This window comes from Mesitornis unicolor, unplaced genomic scaffold (genome assembly GCF_000695765.1).
Source record: "Mesitornis unicolor isolate BGI_N332 unplaced genomic scaffold, ASM69576v1 scaffold1784, whole genome shotgun sequence".
Taxonomy (NCBI): Eukaryota; Metazoa; Chordata; class Aves; order Mesitornithiformes; family Mesitornithidae; genus Mesitornis; species Mesitornis unicolor.
The window spans coordinates 12,813-23,876 of NW_010179197.1; the positions used below are offsets into that span (position 1 = coordinate 12,813).

At 41.5% G+C, this 11,064-nt stretch overlaps 1 protein-coding gene across 1 annotated transcript in view; it reads left to right on the forward strand.

The window, feature by feature from the left end:
• The window catches only part of LOC104539199 (carbonic anhydrase 13-like), a 10,758-nt gene extending 10,532 nt beyond the window's left edge, over positions 1-226 (forward strand). Inside the window, exon 7 of the mRNA XM_010182669.1 lies at positions 17-226. Coding sequence (XP_010180971.1) covers positions 17-130 — 114 coding nt within the window. The 3' untranslated portion in view covers positions 131-226. The remainder of the gene's footprint in view (positions 1-16) is intronic.
• The last annotated feature ends 10,838 nt before the right edge of the window (positions 227-11,064 follow it).

Here is an 11,064-nt window from a genome sequence, read left to right on the forward strand (position 1 = left end):
TCTCTCTTGATTGCAGCTCGCCAAATTCCGCAGCCTCCTGAGCACTGCTGAGGATGAGGTCGCCTGCTGCTTGCTGAGAAACTACCGCCCTCCCCAGCCTCTAAAGGGACGAGAAGTTAGAAGAAATTAAAGGATTCAAGCCAGAGTAGTCTCCCACTGAAACCAAAGGCTGAATTAATTTTAATAGTTAATATAATTTGTGATTTTTTTTGTGAGTTGTTATAACAAATAGGTGTTGTTTTATTATTGGTTACCATGCAGTCATTTCTTAAAGAGAAGTATGTCCTGAGATCTTGCAAGTTCATCAGTGTCAACAGGTCTGACTGTGTTTGAGTGCATTGGTTTGGGAGCATTGAGGCCTTAGCGTTGCACAGAGGGCAGTGCTAATCGTAAGGGTCAGATGTGGTGAAGGAGTTGTCCAGAATTTGCCACTAAATTACTGAACAGCATTCCTGATGTTAATGGCAGTAAAGGGTGTCCTGGGATTATTCTTCTGGTCTCTAACATAACATACAGCTTCTGTATAAGGCGTCACACTGTAACTCTCAAGAAAAAAAAATATTTCAAGGCTGATACAATTTCATTGTTGACTTCTGCAATACCATGCTTGCCTTCCTACAAAAAGCAGTAATGACTAACAGCATTTAAGTAGAATATGCTTATATGATCCTGCTGTTCTGACTGCTTCATAGCATGATGTACTGACTGATTTCTTTTAAAAAAGCAAATAGAAGTAAGGATTTTGTATATTGCGGGGTCATGTCAGGTGGATGAGATATTCCTGAATTCCACCAGGTATACTGATAAAATTGTCCTGAAACCTGAAAACTCCAAGGTGGAAGGGCATAGGAGGAACTGTTTGTTCATGCCTAAACTCAGTCTGTTGCATTTGGTGAACAATAAGGGACTGTAGCATTACATCCATGTAGCATCAGACTTCTACCACTTAAAATAAGGAGGCAGGCGTAGCTGTTGCTCCAGACCATTCCATACTGGAAACATGGCATGCTGAGGTGTGCTACACTCGCTGCACACCTCCCAGCCTGCATTGGAGCACAGCACCGCTCTGGTACGTGATGTCTCCTCGACACTGGCTCAAGTCCTGCTGCCATAGCTGAACTTGAGTGGTTGCACTTACATTGCAAGACCAAAGATAGCATTTAAAGCAAGCCAAAGAAATCATAATCAAGTCAATATCTAATAGGAGATCAGCCCTCAATAGCAATGTGTCAAAATGTCTTTATGAATTGACTTGAGCCTGTGTTTCTCTCAGGAGATTTTGTTATCTGAATGTAATTGTTTTATGCAGTTTTATTTTTTTTAATGAACTTGCCATACGATGTAGCTTAGTATAGGATTAGATTTACCTTCAGACCGTGAGAACTACATAGTGAAAACCACTGATACCTGAAAGAGACAGCTAGAGGTTTTGTGGACAGGGGCTACACCCATGTCTGTAGTACTTCTGACCAAACTCATCTTCTATTACTGCTCTGCATGAATTTGCTTTTTCATAGGTTTTATAGACTGTAACTCTTGCCTCAACAAATCTTTTGTTCTTAGATGGACAAAGATGAGGGAAATAACAACCAAGATTGACATTATATACCTTCTTCTATCTGAATAAATTACACATAGAGACATAGATATTTTAGCTTAGTTTAAGATAGGAGGAATTTTTTTTTGTCTTCTCCTCCACAGATTATAGCTACTATTGCTGCAAGGCCTCTCAATGCCTTCTGAATATTTTCTGAAGGAAAGAACATAAATAGACCCTGGGAGAAACAAAAGGCTTTTGGCAGCTGCAGCAGGTACAGGTATTGCCCAAAGTGGGAAAACCTGCAGGCGATTTTTGTTTTCTGATATAGGAAAAATAATGCAGCTGAAAAGACCTTGGGCTGGTTCTTTCTGAATGAGAATGTCCGGAAAGTGTGCATGGAGAGAGTGGGAGTGTGTTGTGTGTTTACACACTGTTTTTTTAGACTTAATGTTGGATCTGATATGTTTCCCTGTGAGTAGCTGCAGAATATGAACAAGATGTTTACATATTGCATGAAGGTTATAAAGTTTGTTTGTCTGAGAAGAGAAAGTCATAAGGGTACAGCTTCATATCAGAAACAAAAGTTTTACATGTTTTTTACGTATTGAAAACAGTGGAGTTGATCCACTGGCTTTATATTTATAAGGATTTTGTCAAAATAAAAAATAGATTTTATGAATGCGTCTTGTATTTTCTATTGAAGAGGTTAACGTTTTGTGGAGAAGGCTGCAGTTTTATAACTACCATCTGTAGCTCTAGTTTTGGAAAAAATTGTCACCCCTCATTTGAAGTCTATTTTTGGGCAGTGTAGTATTAGGTATCTCTTTTATGTTCCAAGTCAAATGTCTTTGGCAGTGGAAGACATGCAGTCAATTGTACATAAAGTCTCTGATAGCCCTTTTTTGAACTATTGACTATTTCTATAGAGTTATGCAAATAAGTTTTAGAAGAAGACATCATTCACAGTTATTCTCCTAATGTGGAGATGCTGTGTTCACGTTAGATTGACCTAGGATGGATGCCTAGGTGGCATCTGAAAAAGACTGCAATTGCTCTGTTGCCTGAAATTCTTTGGGATCAGCTTCCCAGGTCATCCACCTGCTGCAACTGTAAGGTGAGAGCATGGAGCCAGTCTAGGCACTGAGCACTTGGTTGCATCCTCAGTCACTAACTTACTCTATGCCCAAGCTGTGCTGACTCTCAACCAAACTACATGATGTTCTCCTGGGGAATTAAACATCAAGTGTGGGCTCCATGCTGTACTAAGATGAATCTAGAGCAGACAAGGCAGAAACATGTCATCACATGGCATCCTGGGGTGTATTAGAAGGGCTGTGTTTAGCAGGTCGAGAGAGGTTCCCCTTCCCCTCTACTCTGCCCTGGTGAGACCGCATCTGGAATACTGTGTTCAGTTCTGGGCCCCTCAGTTCAAGAAGGACAGGAAATTGCTTGAAAGAGTCCAGCGCAGAGCCACAAAGATGATTGAGGGAGTGGAGCATCTCCCTTATGAGGAGCGGTGAGGGAGCTTGGTTTCTTTAGCTTGGAAAAGAGGAAACTGAGGGGTTACTTTATTAATGTTTATAAATTTGTAAAGGGCGAGTGTCAGGAGGAAGGAGCCAGGTTCTTCTCAGTGATAGCCAATGATAGGACAAGGGTGGAGTATAGGAGGTTCAATCTGAGCATGAGGGAAAATTTTTTTACTGTAAGGGTTACAGAGCATTGGAACAGGCTGCCCAGAGAGGTTGTGGAGTCTCCTTCTCTGGAGACATTCAAGACCCGCCTGGATGCGTTCCTGTGTGACCTAGTTTAGGTGATCCTGCTCTGCCAGGGGGGGTGGACTGGATGATCTTTTGAGGTCCCTTCCAACTCCTAATATTCTGTGATTCTGTGTGATCACCCCCTCAGCTGCAGGTCTCTTTGATCAACTGTTTGCCTCCTGACATGCTTGGAGCCTTTATACTAAGAAGAATGAAGTGCTCAGTGACCAAAAACCATATAGGGTATTTGCTGAAAATAGTTGTCAAGAATTGCATGAGGCTGGATGGTTAGTCACCCATAAACTTATTATCGGCATTAAACAAACTGCAGTAGAGCCTTGGGGTCAGCTCTGCTGTTTTTGGCACAAGAGGGAAGCAGTGTGCTCTGCTGCATTTATAGCCTTTGCCAGTCATGCTCATGATGTCTTTTGTGTTGCAAAGACACAGTTTAATGTCAGCTGGGAATTTTTTTTTTGTCAACGCAAGAAAAAACCTGGGAAGTAGCTGTCTTTCTTTCTGGAGTACAGCAGGCTGAAGATCAGGCAGATGTCTGTTTGCTGCCATACACCCATTTGTTAGGTACCTGTGCTTGGTCTGTCCCCACAGAGATCTGTTACTTTTATCTGTTACTAACTAGTATAAAAAGCATTGTGATAATCTCCCTTTTCACTCTGCTGCTAGACAGGGTGTTGTTCCACCCTGCAGTCCGGTCTTGCTTTGTGGTTTTAGCTGTGGAATAGAATTCGTTCCATTTTTGTTTATAATTTCTTGCCTATGCTATTTTTTCTTTGATTCTTTTTCCCTTGCATCTTTTTAAGACTTAGGACATAAACTTTAACTTATGAAGCATCCTGCAAAAATCCAGTAGCGTTATATTTCCACCAGTGTTCTGCACATAGAGATAGCCTGCTTGCTTTTCATATTAAGTCTTGTTATTTTTTGTTTGTATAGATCTAGCCTAACAGAGATGTGGTCTATGACATCATCTCTTAGACACTGTTAATTCTGTCTTTTTTATGCATGAGGTGCTTCCTCTATGGACAGTGGCCTTTTCTGGGTGTCTGCTGTCTTTGTGAGACAGGAGAAAATGCTAAAGTTCTTAAACAAAAATGTTTCCATCAACATCTCAATCATTTATGCCAAGTTCAAGTTTTCACTGTAGTGAAACACTTGCATGTGTGACCTGTGTTGGCTTCTCTTGTGCCGCAGAATTTGGGGACAGGAGACATCTCCAACATGAGAGTACTTGATTGTCCTGTAAAAACAAAGATTTTCTGCCTCTGCTTAACAGAATTGATGTGCTGCACAGTCAACTCCTGTGCCATTTCTATTTTATCAAATTTCACTCATATACTTTGGTAAATAAATTTTAATAACTTTTAGGATGCGCCTGAGAGTTTTGTTTTTCAGACGTAAACTGTACAGGTTGCATGCAACAGGTAGATGTATTTCCTGTGAAGATATAACTTAGATCTTTCTACTGTGTCTGTGATTTGAAAATATTTTTAATAAAGCATGAGCCATTTAAATGTCAGCATTTTGGTTCCAGTTCTTCTTTTTTCTACAGTTGTATGAAAACCAGGTAGAAATGTGCTATCAATAAAATATATTTTTTAAAACCATTGCTTTCGTCTTTTTGAGGAAAAAAAATGTGCCCCATCATCCTTGGTGTTTTCCAGAGTCTTTTCTTTCAGTTCTGCTTTCCCTTTGCCCTGTTTACACTTCAGCTTCTTATGTATTTTGTAACTTCATGAGTAAACATTTTACCTGGAAATTACTAATGGTCTCAGCATCAAAACTCATGTATCAAAACAGTATTAAAATTCTCATGGTTATGCAAAAAGTGTAGGTACCTATGTATGGAAAGCTGAAAGAATGCTGAGTCCCCAGGTCTGCAGATGGCAGCAGCAATCCAAAAATTGTAGAAGATTATTTAAATAGTGTTTCTGTTATCCATTTCATTAAATATAGTTAGAAATAAGAGCAGTATCTCACTGTTCTATTGAACTAAGTAATATGAGAGTCATGGTACTGTGCTATTCAACAACATATTTAATTTTGAAGTCTGTTAAAAATGTACGCAGTCTAGCCAGAGAGTTTCCAGCCTGTTGGCCCTATGCCCAGAAGAATCCTCGAATCTGTCAAAACAGTTTGGCTCATCTTCATGACTGGTTCTGGGGAACTCCATGAGAACAGGAACAGAAGCAATGCCTAGAATAAAGCCCTTCACAAATGTGTGCTGCAACAGTCCTCCTTGACTGAATTAGTTTGGAACTGGCTGATACATAGCCATAGCTATATATGGCAAAACCAAAGCAAAACACTATTTCTTAACATTATTTGAGAAGTTGTAACATGGTGCGTAGAGTTTTCAGCAGGTGTCCTGAGCAAATCCTCGAAATATTCTGTATTCACAGTCTGTTGGTGTCAGTGTAATTACTGTTCCTACATATTGTTCCTAAAATATTTAGTAGATATCTATATTCTCTCTGTATGTTTATCAATATACACACAATATACTATATATATGTTCTGTTTGTGTGTGTGTGTGTATATATATATATATATATATACACAAGTACACTGTAGAACAGACAGGAAGAGCTGGAGGATGATGCTAGAGCACAGCAGGTTCAGTTGAGTACCATGGAACTGAGCTGACACTGGTATCCACCAGCCTCCTGAAGTCCGCGTGCACGGTCCTGTGCCCAGTGAAGCTTCAGATCTGGTGTGCAGGTGGTGTCAGTGATAGCTACATTAAATAGCTAGGTATGTTGGAAAGTTAAATATACGATGTTGAGATGATGCTACCTCAACAGAAGCTGTGTTTCCTGGATGTTGCAGATGCGCAGCACTCTTACATGCACTGGCAAATGGTGCTGATGGTAGAAAATCTTGTTCTGTTTTGACGTACCTTCTGGAAATAAATGGATGATTGAGAACAAGGATATTGGTTTTGAAAAGAAGATAACAGACTAAATTATGTTCAATAATCTAAAGTGTTGAACTGACTGTTAACAACTGAGCGATGAGATGCGAAAATGAAGAAAAATGCCAAAGAAAGGAGCACCAACACCAAAAAAACCCACTGATAGAAAAAGAGGCCTTTTGCAGATTGCTTTTGCCGGTAGATGTCACTGTAAATAAGGCAATGGTCTGAGTGTCACCACTGGCATGACAGCTCAAACAACACGCACAGTGTCCTGAAGTCGGCCTGTGCCAGAGAAGTATGTAATATCACTCACATACTAAGGATATGCTGTTGATTGTGACTTAGTACCTTTCTTAAAAGTGAAACAAGGATTATGAAAAACAGAATTACTTTTGGATACGTAACATAAAGCCTTCAGGTTTAAAAGATCATATTTAGGTGAATGAGTACATTTAAATGCTTTCCTGTTTTCCATTAGCAATTGCCATCACATAGTTCCATACATAGTTTCTGTGCCTCAAAGGTACGTGCCAGAAACAGCCACTATAGGAGCAAGTTAACTTCTGTGTTTTCTTCTAGCTGGAAGTTGCATCAGGCATTTATAAAAGAGTATCTAAGTCATCTGTGTACAGGGAGCTTGAAGCATGCATGGCCATGCAGTGCTACCAAGCAGGCTCTGTAGGTCCAGTGTGTTCAGGCTTAGCTGGACTTTCCTGAGCACATGGAAAGCTGCTGGGCAGTGCATGGGCAGTGGGTCAGGCTGTGCCTGCACCTGAACCTCTGGGAGCAAGCTTCCTGCAAGGAAAAATTCACACATGCAGTAGACAAAACTGAGGGTGAGGGATCATCATTGAGCGGTTTTTTTGTGAAGGGTACAGTAGAGAGTCATACAGAAAATGTGAACGGTTATCTGAAACGAGTTTCTGCTTCAGTTTCCTGACTGGTCCAGGTAAACAGTGGTGCTCTCTTCAGCTATGTCACCACTCTCACTTCTCTTTCTATGTGAGACTCCAGAAAGCATTTGCCAGCCTGTATCTCATAGAACCATAGAATGGTTTGGGTTGGAAGAGACCTTAAAGATCGTCTAGTCCAACGACCCTGCCATGGGCAGGGACACTTCCCACTAGACCAGGTTGCTCAAACCCCTGTCCAACCTGGCCTTGAACACTTCCAGGGAGGGGGCATCTACATGCCCTTGTAAAAAGTCCCTCCCCAGTTCTCTCTCAGTTATGAGATAACTAAATATCACTGCGAGGACTCAAGGAAGGCTTCTTTGTTCACACAAGCACGCTGCAAACATGTTAACTGGCAATAGATCTGTGTGACTACAGAAAGATGGGAGTTGTAATTATGGATAGGAAAATGCAGTACCAAAATGTTCTTTTCTTGCCTTTTTTTTTTTAATAACTTATTGGATAGCTGTCATTTTTACTGATCTGATTTCACCCTTTGTGTCAGTGTACAGAGGGTCTCTACAACCTACATTGCCTCCACCTCTGAGTTATGGCAATCAGGAAGTAATCCTGTAATCTAGCCCTGCAATGTGGTCATCGAATGGCAGAGTGGAAACACCCCGGATATCGGAGCTGAACAGCACTAGGGTGTACACCCGGCTTAGGTTTGATGTTGTCTAAATAATACAGAAGTCTCATGATTGTGCTTCACTTTACCTTACTGACTGGCGCCGGTGTGCTGCATCACAACAGTGTGTTCAGGGGTGTTACTAGGGTCACTTGCACTAAACTCCTGCTAAAACGGGTTGAGATTAAAAAAGATTAAACGAAGGAATTTTCTCTTGCATCTTGCATCCAGTAATTCATGCAAGAGGAAGATGTGACTGACTGAACTGCTTTACACTGAAAAAGAGAAAGCTCCGTTTCTTTTTCTGAAAAGTGTAATGCTGTTTAGTGGTGCTTTGCATGCTGCTACTTATATGTCTGTACTGGACTTTTTTCTATTATTGCTTAAGGCTATATTCAGCCTCTTCAGAGTCAGTAGTTGTCGCAGTCTGGGCACTGGGTCAAATATTCAGCATGCAGGTCTTTGAGTGCTAAGATGTGCTTCACTTGCAGTACTTAGCACTCTTGTATTGGTAGGCACTGTACAAACATTAGCTAATGCTTCTTACTGGTGCAAAGAGTTACTTTTCTTGTTTGGCATGGAAAAAGCTACCCAGCCAAGATATGAAGTTACTCACCAAATGAATGGCTAGATTGTTTTTTAAAAAAGCATTTAGTTGCATATTCTTGTTACTATTACTTTATTTTCTGAGTTTAAAGAGAGGCATAATATCACACACACAGTGTAAGCACTATCCAGTTACAACAGTGAAGAGTTCAGGTTAAAAACCAGTGTAGCAGATGCCTCCTGATGGTCTGGTTCAAAGCCTGCCCATTAGGGCACTTGCAGAGGCAATGGAGATCTTTGGGAACAAGGGCACAGGAGTAGCTGCTGAAACTTAACAATAGTTTAACCATCCCATTGAAATAACTATATCCTTGTACTCTTGCAGATCTACAGAAAAACACAAGTATGAATGCTGTATATGTCACCACCTTGAACACAATTACATTTTAAGATATATTCCTCTATACTTACAATACTGTTCTGTTGAATCATTTATTTGATTTCAGTCTATGCTCCTTTCACAACTGTGCCAACGTGTTGTAGTATCACAGAAATGAGATTTCAGAAACAGGTCTAGAATTTCATTTCCTGTACATAAGTGTCTGGTCTTGCAACTGTTTGAGCCAAAGATCTCTTCTCTACCTCCCTCTCAAATCAGTTAAAATGTCACTTGAAGAAAGAAATATGTACACAACAAATACTTGGAAGGAGGGCTGAGGGATCACAGGGTAGGTCAGCAGTGTTCATACCAGGGAAACCTAGAAGGCCAGAAGCAGGGTACAATGAGTGAAATTGGAAACAATTCTGTACGTCTTGGCAGAACTTCTCTTTGCAATAATTAGCTAAAGCTGTCTGGAGGCTTTCCCTGGAGCTTTTCTGTCTCTTGACTAAATGACAAAAGAATCCATGTTGCAAACTTTGCTGTGGGACATGTAATAGATATGCAAAACACAACATCATTTGCTGGCAGCCTTGTAAAATCCCACCCAATCTTAATCCTAGAGGGCTTGTTCAAGGGCTGAAAGCACTCTGAATAGTTGGAGTGTGACTGTTTCAGGCATTCTTCTCACATATGAGCATTTTCACAGAGATGACACAGTGGCTCCATTGGACTGTTCCTCCAAAGTATGTTGCCATTGCAGAAATGGACTGTATTGTTCCTTGAAGATAATGAAGAAATAAGGTTTTCTGAAAGTATATTAGACTACACTTCACAACAGTGCAAATCAATGGAAGAGTGCATAGTCTGGTGAGGGAAGTAGTGGGACGTGCAGACCTGGCCTGCCCCAGAGGCCTGCAAGAAAGCCCAATTGCTTGCACAGAAGCAGCTGTGGTTGTCTTTCTCCTTGCTCGTCCTTATGGGGAACCTCCCAATAAGTCAGGGGTGGTCCTATTGCATCAGTTACTGACAGCTTTTTGTGTCACTACTACCAAATCTGTCCTAACACATTTTTCAAGGGTAAATCTAAACATTTCCTGATGACATATTGTTGGTGTGCCAAGGGTTAGTGTCTCCTTATCATGAGGAAGCAGTTTGGGTTCACGGGGCAGCCCAGATGACCAGATTGCCTCAGCACTCAGCTCTCTACTGATTAACACCCCTCCAGCTGAAGGAGGGAGTTTACAGCAGGGCAGGGGAAGGTAAGTTCAGAGGTACCATTTATAAAAGTATTGGCAGTGCATGACTTGGTTTTTTATATTGATTCATGTTTCTACATTGCTCTGGTCACCGAATGTCCCAGATAGAGATGAGGTTGTATTGCATTAGATTTTGTTGTGCCAGACGCTACTTTTTTCCAGTCTTTCAGCTTCATTCACTGCTTTATTCTGTTTAACTTCAGTCAACAGATAGTTTGCTAAAGATTTCAGTGAGAATAAGAGCAGGCCAAATTATCACCACAAATCAAATTTGTCATGTCTCAAAAAAGCTTGTCTTTGTGCTGCCAGGATTCCTGTGCAGATCTGGTGGGCTTGTCACCAAATGGTCAAAAATGCTGCTTAGGAAACTGTTCTACCTGACACTGACAAAGTCAGTGCTAACTTATGGAGGGGTGAGCCAGGTGGCCGGTGCACCCTGTGGAGGTTTAATTCAGAGACACCGTGGCAGCCAGGACCTGGCCTAGGTCGCACTTCACTGAGCCACAGGCCCATCCCACAGCCATGCTTCATGTTTTGGCAGACAGACACTGCCGCCCTGTCCTGCTGTATTGGTTACTGAGGCATCACTCCAGCAGCCATCGTCCTGCCAAGTGACATGCACCAAGAGCTGCCGTGCATGCGACACGCTTCGTTGCCCCTTGGCCATCCTTGAGTTTCTCTTGCTTGAGCAGGATGGATTTAAGCTCATGGGTGTCCTGAGGAGGGTTCGGTAAATGCTGTTCAAAGGGTATGTGAGGAATGAAGCCAATTCCCCCCCACAGGGTGGAAGGAGAGAGGAAAGCTTTCCCTAGCCCACTCCTAAATTTCCACCCTGGAATGTGTGCATGTATTTATGAGAAAATTAAGCACATTGCCCTATACAGTGTATATCAGGGATAAGATATTCCAGTCTCTTGATCTCACAGATTTATCCAAATGTGAGCAGTAGCTCTCCACAGACAAAATAGGAAGTGGACGTAATGGATATCTAAAAGGGGATCATCAGGTGGCAATAGTTTGGTGGTGAGGGAAGTGCTGATTTCGGGCTGCAGGAACAGAAAGTGCTGCTG